Source organism: Carassius auratus, chromosome 24, assembly GCF_003368295.1.
Source record: "Carassius auratus strain Wakin chromosome 24, ASM336829v1, whole genome shotgun sequence".
Lineage (NCBI taxonomy): Eukaryota > Metazoa > Chordata > Actinopteri > Cypriniformes > Cyprinidae > Carassius > Carassius auratus.
In genome coordinates, this window is record NC_039266.1 from 22,983,250 (window position 1) to 22,998,249 (window position 15,000).

General features: G+C 40.4%; 3 protein-coding genes, 1 long non-coding RNA gene and 1 pseudogene across 11 annotated transcripts in view; 1 reads left to right on the forward strand and 4 right to left on the reverse strand.

Moving 5' to 3' along the window:
* The window catches only part of LOC113042673 (DNA topoisomerase 1-like), a 7,622-nt gene extending 2,008 nt beyond the window's left edge, over positions 1–5,614 (reverse strand). The window contains exons 1-15 of one of the 3 annotated variants that reach the window (XM_026201685.1): positions 5,579–5,614; positions 5,479–5,504; positions 5,286–5,340; positions 4,807–5,021; positions 3,457–3,572; positions 3,240–3,361; positions 2,576–2,698; positions 2,318–2,505; positions 1,928–2,072; positions 1,690–1,833; positions 1,433–1,615; positions 1,070–1,138; positions 736–850; positions 491–618; positions 146–240 (exon numbers count right to left, since the gene is read on the reverse strand). In XM_026201685.1, the coding sequence (XP_026057470.1) occupies positions 146–240; positions 491–618; positions 736–850; positions 1,070–1,138; positions 1,433–1,615; positions 1,690–1,833; positions 1,928–2,072; positions 2,318–2,505; positions 2,576–2,698; positions 3,240–3,361; positions 3,457–3,572; positions 4,807–4,988 (1,610 nt within the window). In that variant the 5' untranslated portion in view covers positions 4,989–5,021; positions 5,286–5,340; positions 5,479–5,504; positions 5,579–5,614. Of the gene's footprint in view, positions 1–145; positions 241–446; positions 619–735; positions 851–1,069; positions 1,139–1,432; positions 1,616–1,689; positions 1,834–1,927; positions 2,073–2,317; positions 2,506–2,575; positions 2,699–3,239; positions 3,362–3,456; positions 3,573–4,080; positions 4,256–4,806; positions 5,022–5,285; positions 5,341–5,478; positions 5,505–5,578 lie in introns of those variants that run through there. The other 2 variants (XR_003275607.1, XM_026201684.1) reach the window with 2 other exon arrangements.
* The window catches only part of LOC113042671 (receptor-type tyrosine-protein phosphatase mu-like), a 673,064-nt pseudogene that overhangs the window by 481,521 nt on the left and 176,543 nt on the right, over positions 1–15,000 (forward strand).
* On the reverse strand, positions 6,597–7,213 carry LOC113042696 (uncharacterized). The gene is made up of 4 exons (XR_003275610.1): positions 7,141–7,213; positions 6,923–6,984; positions 6,761–6,848; positions 6,597–6,691 (listed from the first exon to the last, which is right to left on the reverse strand). It is a non-coding gene; the product is annotated as an uncharacterized LOC113042696 (long non-coding RNA).
* LOC113042681 (zinc finger and BTB domain-containing protein 14-like) lies at positions 9,365–12,395 on the reverse strand. Of its 2 annotated transcripts, none has more exons than XM_026201701.1 (2): positions 12,230–12,395; positions 9,365–11,059 (listed from the first exon to the last, which is right to left on the reverse strand). In XM_026201701.1, exon 2 carries the CDS (start codon positions 11,043–11,045, stop codon positions 9,732–9,734), a length of 1,314 nt encoding a protein of 437 aa, XP_026057486.1. In that variant the 5' UTR covers positions 11,046–11,059; positions 12,230–12,395; the 3' UTR covers positions 9,365–9,731. The 2 variants fall into 2 exon arrangements, with proteins under 2 accessions (XP_026057486.1, XP_026057485.1); XM_026201700.1 differs by lacking the exon at positions 12,230–12,395 and adding an exon at positions 11,715–12,150.
* The window catches only part of LOC113042663 (band 4.1-like protein 3), a 40,495-nt gene continuing 39,472 nt past the window's right edge, over positions 13,978–15,000 (reverse strand). For all 5 annotated transcript variants that reach the window (XM_026201664.1, XM_026201668.1, XM_026201667.1 and 2 more), the window contains one exon: positions 13,978–14,766. The gene's annotated coding sequence lies outside the window, so the exon portion shown is untranslated. The remainder of the gene's footprint in view (positions 14,767–15,000) is intronic.

The following is a 15,000-nucleotide window of genomic DNA, read 5'->3' on the forward strand; positions in this document are numbered from 1 at the left end:
TTTCTGTGAACGAAGAGTAACTAATGATCTTCAGTGAATGTCTTCAGACAGCAGCAGTGTGTGCGTCTCTCTTTAGCCGTTAATTCGTCTGAATATTTCATGTTTTACAGCACAAGTGTCCAGCAGCATTTAAAACACTGCTTACTTCTTAGATTTGTCAGACGGAGCGTCTTTATGTGCTTTCTTCGCTTCCTTCAGCTCCTTTTTGGCATCTTCAATTTGTTCCTTTTTCTTCTGGATCTGTAACGAAGCAGAGAGAGAAAAGCGTGACCGCTGACCTCCAGCAGCTCTCTCTCATGTGTGTAGTGCATTAATAATATTATTATTAAACACAGATTCTATCAGACCGGATCTGATCAATGACTCCGTACTGAATTTCACAACATTGAGACCAATTGCACTGAATTGAATTCATTAGAATAGTTATTTTAGCATCGGTGATATACCATTATTTTGTTGTATATTTTGAAACAGCTGATGGTGTGTGCACCTTCTCCTGCAGCAGCTGCATGGACCTCTCGAAGGTTTTGGGTGCTGCCCTCTGGTGGTTACAGAGGATGGCCACGGCTCGGTTCGCTCGGTTATACGACAGGATCTTCTCCTCCACTGTCATGCCCTCTGAAACACACACACACACACACACACACACACACAGATTTAGGAACACTTCTCAGATGCAGGGCCTTCATTTCTGATGTGCTCCAGGTGGGGTCAGAGGTCAAGGGTCAGACGCACCTGTGGTGAGTTTGTTGAGCTGATCCTGCAGCGTGGTCGAGGCGTTGAAGGTTCGAAACACTTTGGCCGTCAGTCCGGGCATACACTCGTTCAGGGTTTTGTTGAGTTTGACCGTCTGCACACGACACAACCCAAACCATCATAAATTTAAACTTTTTTTTTTTTACTTTAAATATTTTTAAAAAGGTGTACATCTAATTTTAGTAAGTGTAAGTTGATGTCAAAATAATGCACTCAAAAAAAAGAAAAAAAAAAGAAATTATATGAAAATAAAAAATCATTGATAAAATAAGTGGTGATTGTTGAATCATAAGTGATATACAAACACACTTACTGTAATTCGGTCAAATAAATCATCTTCTGGATCCTTGTGTTTTATGAACAGCTTCAGATTCTTGAACACCTGTGAGTGACGATCACACACACACACACACACACACAAAATGTGTCCAGTTCTAATCTAGAGTGTGTTGTGTATCATGCGAGCACTACACACGAACCACATCGAGAACTCGTTAAAGGCACAGAGCTTCAATCAGACAGCTTTATTTAGTTTAACTTGATGCACTTAGCTAGTTTTTCATTTTTAGTCATGTCACCTTATACAAGATTAACAGTGTCAACAGGAACAGGTTTTATAGACTGAAACACACAATAATGACTGGATGTATGTAATCTCCAGTGGTGTGTGTCTGACCTGTTTCTCCACAGGAACCTTGTTGTAGTAGCGTATGGAGTCTTTTCCCAGGAAGTCGAACTCCACCACGTGTTCCTGAGCGTCCAGACGCCGGTGGAGCGTGATGTGCTCCACACGCAGAGAGCAGCAGCCCACCGTATCTGCAGACTCATCGTCCTTCTCGTTCCCCGCTCGCAGCGCCAGCTACACACACACACACACACTCTCTTTAGGAACGGCCGAGACACATTGATTAGACGGTCAGTGGATGGTCAGACCTTGTCGATGAAGTAGATGGCGACTCCTCTCTGCCGGATCTTCATCTCTCGTGAGGTCCAGTCGCGTCTGTACTGTTTCCTGATGGAGTCCACCTTCATCTTCAGCTGCCGCGCCGTCTCGTACTTCTGCCAGTCCTTCTCGCCCTGAACACAGACCATCATCATCATTTATCACAATAACTAAGACTGATGAAAGCTGTATAACAGAAGTATTGTTCCTTGTTAGAGTGTTACGCACCTTGAGTTTGGAGCTGGGGTTCAGCATGATGTATTTGGGTCGTCCGTGGATGTTCTCCAGCCACGACGCCAGCCATGTGACCGTGTTATCGTGCTGCACGCGCTTCCAGCGGTGGCCTGCAGGGGGCGTCGGGATCTTCGAGTCCCTGCGAGAGAAAACTAGACGCTAGCAGCGATGCACCACACCGACAAAATCTGATTCATTTCTACCTAAACTTGGTTTTTCTGTCTCCCCCACCCCCACCCCCTAAGAAATCCATGAATTTCCAATAAATAATAAAAAAAGGTTATAGGTTAATCTCCCTATTCTAACTTTTTTCTCAGAATCACGAGTTTGTTTCATGCAATTGTAAGAAAAAGTCAGAATTGCGAGAAACTCTGAGTGTCTCACTGGCTGCAGTTGATGGTCACGTCCTCCGGCTGGATGCGTTTCTTCAGCTTGCCCATCTTGGGATGTTCTCCTCGTCCGCGGAACAGTCCCGGCGGCTCCAGCTTGAAGTTCCCGATCTTCTCGCGGTGTCCGTCCAGCAGACAGAAGCCGTACTCCTCCATCAGCCGGCTGGCCTCCTCCTTCAGGACCTGATTGAGACACGTCTGGAGTCAGACTGATGTCCAGCAGATCACCAGGAGCTCAGAGAGTCAGACGCACCTGCTTCTCCTCCTTCGTCATGTTCTTACGCTCCTCAGACTTCTTCACGAAATACTTGTGGATCTGAGTGAAGTCACACTTGGAGAGCGTCTTGATCTGCTTCCGCTCTTCTTTCGTCATTTCCTGAACAGTTCAATTCAATTCTGTTTGATTCATGACAACGACACACGTCTGATCAAAGTCTGCCTCACACTCCAGAGTTATCATCACTGACCGAAGCTAAATACGTTTCAAAGGTTACACACAAGACAAAACTAAAACAAACCTTAACTGAAGAAAGGAAAAAGAAAAAAACATTTTTTTACTTTTTTTTTTTTTTAAGTACTAACCTGAATTAACGAAAAATAGCTCAAATTAAGATTTTTTTTTTTTGGTAAAGTAGGAATTTCTCTGGATTTACTAATCCTTGGGAAATATCACTCTGCGCAAGTGGATTTAGGATATTTATAACTAATCTTACGTATTGTGACTTTAATTGAGCAGACACCTCTATCCAAAGCACCTTACAAATGAGAAATACATTGATTAAGAGATTTATCAAAACCTACAAACATATTTAACAAACTAATTAAAAACGACTAAGTCAATTTAAAAAGCATAGAGAAAATCTTCACATATTAACGAAGGCTTTAATGATTGTGTAAGAGCAGCTGCTGGTTCTGACCTCCCTCCAGTCGCTGAAGAAGTTGTTCTGAAACACATCTTTACTGGTGTATTCATGATCCAGCATCTTAGCGTAGAACGTGGCGATCTCCTCCGTCACAGGACTGAGCTTCACCGGCTGACCTGAACACACACACACACACACGCTGTGAGGCTACAGGGTGTGAGACTATGATGATGATGAGGATTAAACGAGAGGAAGGCAGTCATGTGTCTACCGTCATATTTAAAGCAGATGTTATCAGGCAGCGGCTCGTATTCAGGAGGGAAGTACGGTCCTTTGTGCTCCAAACTGCTCCATTTCTGAGTGTCTGATGACTTTCCTTCCTCCCACCTGAACGATCAATCACCGATCAATCACCGATCACACAATACGCAGAGACACACACACAACTCTCCAGCACAGACTGAATAACACACAGCAGAACAGCCGCAGATTCAGCCTCGAACACTGACAATACACTTTAATACATCTACCAATCATACATGAAGAATTTAATCATTAAAATCAACAAGTAATGGTTTAACTTAGTTCAATGATTATTCATGACTTTTTTGATAAATTGTACAAATAATTTTCAAGATTTCAGGTTAATATTTAATAACGTACTCTTCCAAATAATAATAATAATAATCTTAAAGCTGCAACACTATAATTATGTTTAAAGTGAAGTTCAGATGGTCATTAAAATCTTATTTTATGGTTGTGTTAAATAGCGAGATCTGCAGATAACGTTATAGTTTATGGGTCACATGTGGAGGCGCGCTAACGCTGATAATTATTAATATTAATGAAGATCTCAGCGTCAGAGTCTGTAGTCTGAGCTCGTGTAAGTGCTGACCTGCAGTGTGACGGGGTTCTGAAGCCTGCAGCGTTATAATATCTGACAGAGGAAACGAGCGACGCGACTTTATCACGCTCCGCTGAAATATAAATACATCGCGAAATGAAACGCAAACATGTTTTCATCCCCTGGACACCAGACACGTGCTCGTTTGCGCATGCGCACTCACGACATCGCCGCGCTTCCGGGATGTGCGTCACATGTGTCCGACCAATCACAGCCGATTACAGCTCCGCACGTTACGTCCTCCAATACATGACATACGTTACTACATTATCACTTCGTTTACTTTTTAAATGTAAAAATGCAATAAAAAGCCACATATATTATCCATATATAGAGCAAAATGCATTAATTACAAACGAGCTCTTTATAGAACAAATAAACTTCACACTGAGCTTTAAGTTAAAGAAATAACAAAATAATTGCATTAGCCCAACACAAGGTTAATGGAAGCTCATTTACACCACAGATTTGTTTTCCCACGCTGTTCTGAAGAAATAAAAGTCACAATTACATTTTCACATTTTTATTCTGTGGCACAAACAAGCTTCTGTAAATCTGTGATATCATTACTCCTGACTAACGAAGCCTATTTAATCCATTATATTCAGATTTGATTTATCCTAAGTTCTTGTCAAACATTGATTGTATGAACTGAACTTTAGTTAACGATCAAACGGATGATTAAAGACTACCTGAAGGAAACCAGCACACACGTACCACTTCCACTTCTCAGACTCCTCGTCCTTCTTCCCCCTTTCCTTCTTCTTCTCCTCCTGCTCTCCGTCTTTCTTGATCTTCTTCTTCTCTGTTTTATCATGTTCAGAACCCGTCTTCTTCCTTTTCCTCGCAGACGACTGATTCTTCTCCTGTTTCTCATCTTTGACCCTCTTCTTCTTCATCTTCAGAGAGTCACACTGGTGACCGTCGTCTGCCTTCAACACAAACACACACATTATTCACTACTAGTTACTCCTTTCAAAAGCAGTCATCAGGGTCACAGACATATATTTGTAGAAACAGACAACAATACCTTGTATGAGTCAAAATAATACATTTCTCTTTTGTGCCAAAAATCATTAGGATATTAAGTAAAGATGATGTTCATGAAGATATTTAGTAAAGTTCCTACTGAAAATATATCAAAACTTAATGTTTGATTAGTAATATGCATTGCTAAGAACTAAGAATCAGAATACCTTCTCTCTGTTGTTGTTGATTTCTGGAGAACCTGATTTCTGCCGTCCATCATTTCTGATTTAAAGAAACAGTACACCATTTCTTGATTAAACTTCATTTCCATATTCTAACTTTAGAAAGTTAAATTCATCATGTAAGCCTAGCTAATATTTTCCATTGCATCAAACACAAAGTCAGATGGAGATATCTTGCCTTTCATCAGGATCTACTTTGACATCCTGCAAAAAATCAACATTTTTAGACTGAAACTCGAGTATTTCTCATATATTTTAAGTGAGGTGTGAGCTCTTACCTCATGTGTGTCAGAATCTCCTGCTTCATATTTCACTGCACTGCTGAAACTCATCAACATCAGACTATCGTTTGACACAGAACCTCACAGATGACGGAGAACGTTCTCAGAATGTTCCAGCAAAGTTAACGACAAACACTCTTCCAGTAGTGTTAACAGAATCACTATTCAAAGTTATCTTTAACCATATTCTCAAAACTGTATAGCGTCATACAAATATTTATACATTGTTCATTGTTTTTGTTGTTTTTTGTTCTAGATGGATATTCGTGTAATGTTTATCAATGTTACAAGTTTTAAAAAGTTCATAAAAAATTTAAAAGTAACACACATAATGTAAAAAAAAATAATAAAAATTTATTTATTTTCCTTCTTATAACTAGGGAAAAAAACATTTTAACAAACTGGACATTTTGAACATTAACCACGCACATGAAAAAAAAATACACTTAGTGTTTTTTAACCATATTATAGTAAAGAGTATTATACTGTGTGTGTGTGTATAATATTTGCAACAGTGTTAATGAATGCTACAGCGTACTGTATAGTGAAGTAATAAACTGTGATAATACTGTAGTATACTTTAGTTTTTACTACAGTAAACTGCAGTGTATTGAAGTATAACATACCCTACAGATGTGCTAAAAAAACAGGTTTGTGCAGTATTCAGTGAAGTAATTTATTTCATCCTATTATAGAATTAACACACCAAATTATTTCAAGTACTTTAGTAGGGTTCAAAAGCACTATAATATTTCCTAGAAATTACTACAGTATGTTTTCATGTAAAAAAAAAAGGATTTTGTAAACATTTAACATACTGTAGATTTTGAACGTTTAGAATAAAGCGGTTCTAAATGCTTGCAGAATGATAATGTAGTGTTTCCTTATTAACATTTGCATAGCAATGAACTTTTTTTTTTTTTAATTGACATTTTGAACGTTTAAAAGTAACATCCCGGGGTTTTTAACGCATTATAAAATCGCATGTTTCTTTCTTATCCACAGTGTTTGAGCAGCTGAACTTTCTGTTAGCGCTTCAGTTAGTGTTTGAGTGAGCAGGTGTTAGTGGACGCACCTGCGGACTCCTGACGGACTCTCTGACCGCTTCATCTGTGAAACACACATCATTAGACTCACTCACATCCCTTCATTAATCATCTTCTGTCGCGATCACTGCACCTTCGAGGAGGACTTGTGTTTGCCGTTCAGCTCAGACCCCTTGTCTCGGTCTTTAGAGGAGTGTTTGGACTTCTTCTTCTTCTTCTCTCTGACACAACAAACAGCGGAGTTAAATCAACCTGCGAGATCTGTTCGAGTCACGAGCAAACTGATCCTTCTGACCTTCTATCGGCTTTTTCCTTTTCCAGTTTCATCCTGTAAGTTTGTATTTTCTGCACAATTCACTACAAGGACAGTAAATTGGTGTCCAATCAAGTATTTGAAGCACAAATCGAGTCTAAACTTGCGGTTGAAAGCTGATATTAAGCGCAGATTAATCTAAACTCAAAGCAGTTAAATGACTCGATTATTCGTGACTCGGATGTGAAATCTCTTCGTACCTGAGAGGTTCTCTCACAGCGGCATCAGAATGCATGTCACCTGTCACACCTGAAAGGTTTTAAGTTCCTCTCGCAATCAACTGCGCAAAATCAGCCACAGCGCCACCTGCTGGACACGAAGAACACTGCACTCACCTTCACCTGAGAGCTCCAGCCTCAGTCACAGGAATGCAATGACATCTGGGCCCAGTTTTTCAAAATGTTTAATCCGGATAAAATTGATCCGGATATAGTAATCCTTTTTTTGCGATCCGTGATCACGTAATCCAGCTTACTTTTGGAGCCAGTTTTTTAAAGCAGCATCGGATTGGATCAATCTGATCCGGATAGGAACTTTTCAGGATCACCAAATCTGGATAACCAGTGCTCAAACAGGATAGGATATCACAATGTAGAACTATAGATATGTAAAGAGCAACAAGTAGAATAGCCAGTGTGGGGTCAATATAAGTTTATTTTTATTTGAAATGAAAACCCACACATTAAAAAAAAAAAAACTAAAATCAAGAAAAACCCCACCCCATCCTCTTCCAGCAGTCCGCTCATCTGAGACCTACAACACAAACACTGTACATTGAGGATATTTATAACAAGTATCAAGTATAGCCTAGATGTATTGAATTAAAAAAAAGACTTAATGTAAAAAATATTTTCAATTGTGATGAATATATATATCAATTAGTGACAGAATAAAATGTATTGTTTTTGGTCAGTTTTGACAGCTGTTTGGGGGATTATTTTATGGGGCCAAACTCTTTCTACTTTGCTGTAGGCCTATACTGAAAGGCTGAATACGTTAAAGCCTACCTAATCACTGTAGCCTGACGGATGAACAAATAAAATTAAAACCTTATGAATAAATAGGATATCTTGTAAGATACTGCATGATCCAAATCTAGTATTATTTGATACATTTTTTAAGTTTTCATTACATTTTGGCCATGAAATCCACGCTGAATCCACCCTTCTGATGGGATCAGTTTAATCCAGATTTTTTGGATCAAAGTGATACAAATCCTACAAAAAAGTTCTACAAAAACCCAAACTAAAGGTTTGATCCGGATCAAAACCAAGATTGGATTACGTGATCTAATCCGATTATGTAATCCGTTTTTTCTTTTGAAAAACACATTTTCAAGATTTGATCCAATCCGTTATCCAAAATCCTACTGGATTACTTTTGAAAAACCGGGCCCTGGAGATGTTCATGATCATTAGATGGAAAATAATAACAGATTTATTTATACTGGATCATAGAAAATAACTATTTTAAAGTAGAAACAACCTGCCAATGGATTTTACATGAATGTTCAGGACATTATTAAGACGCATGACTTTTCTACTCCTGTAAAACATTTAAATATTCCCTTCACTGACCTGGGTTTAAAACTCAAGACTTTCCAAAAGCCGGTGCAAACCACTGAACCACAACCTGTTTTCTGAAAATATAAGAGTTCAGTCTTTAAAACAGCTATAATGTGAGGATTTGATGCCATTTTTATATCCACCATTTCTGAAGGTTTTATGAAGATATAAGAACAAGACAATTTAATATTAATAAAACGACTAACCAATCTCCATTAGTTCCTAAATCAACTTTAAACCATCTCTAGAAAGAAATCTCTTAAGTCTTGAACCGCTCTGTTCTCAAACTCTGGAACACAGAAGTCGGTTCTACTGCACCGTGATCACACCGAGGTTCTTCCTCTGTGTTTCTGTCCTGTTATCCCAGTGCAAATATCTAAAGAATCTTAAATCACGACACATCTACTGGAGAAACAGCAGGGATTAAAAATACAAGTTTTTTTTGGAGAAACTGATTCAAATGAAATGCATTTATGGTTGAGAAAGAACAAATCTCTGCCAACGGGCTTAAAATGTTTCTTAATTCAAACATCTTTTAATTCCCTTCTGATAGAGATTTGTTCTTGTTTTGAGCTTAACTCACTCAAGCTTTGTTACATTTCTCAGAAAAGATCTTATACATTATATTTCATCACAAGCATCTTGATTTAAGAATGTTTTGATGTTTGCACTGGGAAACAAGACGAAAACACAAAAGAAAATATTCACTTTAACCGTTCATGAAATGTCAAAACTTTATAGGCCTCAACTTTATCAGACTCAATATTTTCATAACTAGCAGAGAAGATTGAAATGAGACCAATCCACATTTGTATGCATCGATTCCCAGCTGCTGAGCGAAGCACAAGAACCAAACAGCCATGATTCACCAGTCTTTTATTACAGCAAAAATATCTGCATGTGCAAACCGTCACACCCTTTCACAAGAAACGGATGGAATGATTGACCGAAGCTTGCGCCATCCCTCCGTCGACTTCACATGTGTCCAGTTTGCGCTTTATGATGGCAGAACAACTCATCGTCCGTCAGCTGCCATAAATACTCCAATACATTTGGTATGAACTGTACAATAAGAGAAAACGTCTGCACCATTTACATATAAAAGAAACAACAAAAAACAGTGTAAATCATGTTCTAAAATGATAAGAGAAAAAAAATCTAGGACTGGGACAATAAATCGATCCCGATGCATGGATTTAAAGTCCCAGCTCTATGAAGATCAGTGTTTATGAGCAGGCGATGGACTCCAGCTGTTGCTCGGCCTCGGCGGCCATCGCTGCGGCCTGGAGCTGCTCGGTCTCGCTCTGCAGCTGCTTGCGCTCGCTGTGCATGTTGTTCTCGTGTCTCTTCAGGTCGGACGCTTTGGCGAAGGCCTTGGTGCAGGAGCCGCACACGAAGGGCTTCTCTCCTCGGTGGCGTCGCTCGTGGTCCTTCAGGTGTGACTTGTGTTTGAAGGCCTTCTCACACATCTGGCAGCTGAACGGCCGCTCGTTGCTGTGCACTCGCTCGTGCTTCTTCAGATCCGGCGCGCGGATGAAGGACTTCCCGCAGGCGTCGCAGCGATACGGCTTGAAGCCTGTGTGGATCTTCAGGTGCTCCTTTAAATGCGCTTGAGTGGTGAAGGCTTTGGTGCAGATCTCGCAGACGAACGGCCGGTCGGCCGAGTGCAGCTTCTCGTGTTTCCTCAAGCGGTTCTCGTCGAGGAAGCTCTTTCCGCACACTTGGCAGGCCAGCTGATCGCGATGGCCGTAGAGCAGATACTCGAACTTCATGTCAGCGGCGGCCGTGGTCCATCCCGGCGGCTGCTCGTCTTTGACATCGCCAATGCTTTCGGCGAACGAGAGCGTCTGGGTGTGAGCCGCCAGCTCTTTGGGTTCTCCGTCCATGGCTTCCACCTCTTGATCGTAGCAGCTCACTTTGTGCACCTCCTCCTGCGCCAGCTCCTTCAGGATGGCCTCCTGCACTCGTAACGCATTATTTGGCGATTTCTCCAGATCGTGATTGCCCTGAGGCTCCTCTACGATGTCGTCCGAGGGCGTGTCCTCTTGATCTCCGAGCTCCTGGACGTCGCTGTCTTGACCCAGCGGAGGATCGTCCGCCGGAAGCCCCATCTTCACCATGTCGTACGGGAACTTGGCGTTCCTGGGGTCGTTTTTCTCCTCGGGCGACATGTCGCGTTTCTGCGAGCAGAGTTTGTCTAGGAAGCGTATGCCGAGGATCTGTCCCGAGGACATCATCAGATTCACATCCTTCTTCTTCACCGAGATCTTGGCGGTGTACATGTAGTTCAGCACCTCCTCGAAGATGTCCGAGCGGATGAAGTCGATCTCGATGACGGATGAACTGTCCACTTCGTGCTTCTTGAAGAGTTTCTTGAAGTAGTTGCTGCACGCCGCTAACACGCAGCGATGCGCTCTGAATTTGACGTCCTCCACCACCACAGCGATGTCGCAGTGCTCGCCCTCCAAACGCTGCTCGTTCAGAAGCTTCAGGAAGATGCTCTTGTGCTCATCGTCCACATACTTCACGGTTTCGGACATGCTGGAGCGGGATCCTGCGGGAGATAGTGAACATACATGAAATGGTACATTAATTAAGCAAAACGGTTGTGTAAATAAACTGCCAAAACACAAAATAAGATTCTTTAGTAATTTCAATGCTTTGTTTACATTAGTCAGACACTTAAATGTAACAACTGAATGTCGTCAAGTCTCTATGTCTCTAATGTTTGTGTATGTCTAACTAAACAACTGAAGAAGTCTGTATGCATCATTATAATAATCATTAAATCACATGTGTGTCCCTGCAGCACAGAAGCAGTCATCAGTAGCACAGGTATATTAGTAGAAATAGACAACAATACATTGTATGACACAATTATACTTTATTAATTTCTCTTTTATGCCAAAAATCATTAGAATATTAAGTAAAGGTCATGTTCCATGAAGATATTTTGTAAATCTCCTACTGTAAATATATCAAAACTTAATGTTTTATTAGTAATATGCATTGCTAAGAACTTCATTTGAACAAGTTTAAAGATGGTTTTCTGAATATTTAGATTTCTTTGCTCCCTCAGATTCCAGATTTTTAAATAAAATTGTCCTCCAAACCACACATCAATGGAAAACTCATTTCTGTTTTCAGCTTTTAGTATAAATCTCGTTCTGACTGGTTTAGTACTTCACAATAAACACATTATACGTTACCTTGATGGACTCATGTTTGCTCTGAATGGACTGAAACGGGCCGCAAACGCCGAAACTACTTAATATAAACAGCTCCAAACAGACGAGCTGTGTTTCTATCTCAATAAAATACTGATCTGGTCTCTAAATATCTCGTTCTGTCGACAAATTGAAGTTTGATTCGCTTATTTCGCTGTTTCTGCGCTAGTCTGGTCCGCTTCTCTGGAAGCTAATCTTAGCATTAGCACATAAATCATCGCCGATGGCTTCAATCGACATCACCCGACAGAAGACGCCGAGCTCTCCGCAGCGCTTCCCGCTACACGAGTCCGCGGAGCCGCTGAGCGTCGATCAGCACCGGAGAGCACAACGACGCTCGGTAAACGGGACCGCGGCGCGCTGAGGCGGATTTAGTGGCGCGAGCTGCGCGGGCCATGAGGAACACTCCCGCGCCGGGCGCGCGCAGCCATCCCGCGCAAAACATCATGCATTAATTCCGCTGCCGCATCAGTCCACTCTAAAAATCAATTTCTTACCTTTATTGTGCTTTATTGTGATCCACTGGGAAAGTGTGTGTTAAATGTCACGAAAGCCAGTGCAGAATTTAATACTTTGTTGTTGTGTGCGAGCGAGGCCGAGGACGAGCACAGGCGGAAGGACGCGCTGCGCGGGGTTGCCAGGTTTGCAAAATAAAACCCGCCTCAAGTCACCCCAAAATTCTCGCGCTCGGGAAACATCTCATTTCAGGAGGTAAATACTTTGGCGAGGTTTCCCCTTAGTGCAATTCGGCATTCCAGAGGCATAATGTCATAGATAGGCCTTTATTCAGTGTTGGAGAGTAACTAGATTAATGTAAAGGGTAATCATTGCAATTACTAACAAAAAAATTAAAATAAAAATAAATTACACCTAATTATGAAAATGTTAATGTTTTTAAATGGTGTTTGATTTCTTTCTCTAATTGTATTGAGTGCTGTAAAATATGAGACACCAATGTTTAGGATGCATGCTTATTCAATAACTGTTTTATTCCTATTTGGGTTTATGTATTTTTTTAAAGAATTAAATTAATATGAAATATGAAATCTATACATATCTATGATAAATATCACGTTATTGGGTTTGCTTTAACCCGCGGGTAGTGTTTGTAGACTGATTCTGAGGAAAATCCCCGGATCTGGCAACACTGCTGCGGAGGGCGAGTGACCGAAGCGCGTACGTAGACACGGGCACGGCTACGCCAACAGCGCACACGGCGAGATGCGCAGGCACGTAGGTACGCAAATGACGGAGCGCGAGCCGCAGTGTGACGCGCCGGAGGAGCCAGCGCACGCGCATTTACAACCGAATGTGAGGAACGCAGATCTGAACTGTTCACATAACTGAGCTACTGAACAAAAAAACTTTTAGTCTATAATGTTAAACAAATGATTCTTAGTTTTGGTTTGAAACGCAAAACAACCAGGTCATTAAAATAAATATATGAAATCTGATTGACTATTTACCCTTAAAGGGACAGTACAAACAAAAGCACATCAGTTTCTTGCCCTTATGTCATTATGTCTTTATTCCTTCATTAGAACACAAAATGAGATATTCTGAAGAATGTAATGTAACCGAACAGTTTTGGGTCCCAGTGACTTCCATATTATTTGGGATCCAAAACTGTTTGTTTTGTCAAACATTTTACAAAATATCTTTACATGAGAAATAAAGTCATATGGGTTTGGAATGACATGATGGTGTGTTTTTTAATTTCTGAGGGGACAATCCCTTTGGTGTTATCACGGTACAGTGATGGTGGATGATACTAAAACAGTGTTGTTATTGTTTTTTATCATGGTACTTGGTCATTGCCATTTTTCTGCATCATATTTATGGTACTCCTAACAGATTACACTTGATATTACCATGGTACCATTTGCCAAAAACAATGGCAATACCATATTACATTTTAAATGACTATCATCACCAAATGAGTTCTGTGTTATGCAGACATTCACAATCAATATTTTCTGTGGCACTAATTTGAATTATTTCAAAATGATGATTTAAATATCAAAAAATAAATATCAAAATGAATTTAAATATCAAATCACCTGCACTGGGCAAAACTGGATTGTTTCAGTGAAATACACAACTATGTAATAATATTGTATTACACAAAAATCTAAATTTTCTTTGAATTAGTTTATTGAAATTTTCCATAAGAAATACTATAATGAATGCATATTCTCTCTTGATTCATGTCTCAATGCAAAGGGATGAATGGAAACTGCAAAATGATCAGAAATGGAATTGAGATTTTATTGAGTTGCTTGAGTTGGAAACAGTCAGCAGGGCAGCGACATTGCATTGGAAACCAAACAAGGACATAAACATTCATGGGGTTCTGTACAGTTTAAGGCTCAGATGTGGGCAGGGAGAACTCTGGGATTGATATTTCAGGGCAGCTCTGGAGAGTTTCATTCCTCTAAGCTCAACGTTCACAAGGGACAGTTTTCAAAAGGAAACAAACAGGTGTATACCTAAAGTAAAACAACATAACACGTCTCTAACATACATGTGTGACACAGTCATATTCTCATAATGAACATGTAATATTTAACGTGAGCAGATCAGAGATGAACCGACGGAGTTTGGATGGCACATCTTTGCGCGGTTTAATATTGTGCAAAGTTTTTCCTTTTTTAAAGTGAGCAGTATTCAGTAGAATAAATAAATGTAGATATCTGTAACCATTATTTCTTCTCACACATATTTTTCAGTCCCTTTATGATAAGCTCGTGGTTTGACTATACACTGCGCTCATATAGCATTTTCTAAATTGTCTTTATACTGTAGTCTCCTCAGAAAAAGCAGAATTGTTCCCTTGTCATGCAGTAACAGTGATCCAGTGCGGCGTCTGTAAGCGCGTGTGTGTGTGTGTGTTACTCCAGTTGTGTTCAGACAATGTTTACTGTGATTTATTAGTTTATGCTGCTGTTCCCGTGTTGATTTCTCTAAAGCATCCTTCATTTTCCACAGCATGAACACATGAGTTCCTCCAGAAAGCGTGAAGATGATGTTAATCCTGAAAACGAATAAAACAGAACATTCAGTCAATAACAGGAACACGTGATGAAGGAACAGAAAGAACCGTCAGAAGAGCAGAGCTTGACGCGAGTCTGACAGTGATGATGTCAAAGACGTCATGCATTTCAAAAAATCATAAAAACACAGGCCTCAGCTGTTGCTATTTAACTCTGGGTGAATGCTGAGATTAGTAAACAGTTGACTACACTATTAGTCTCGATGAATGTCCTCA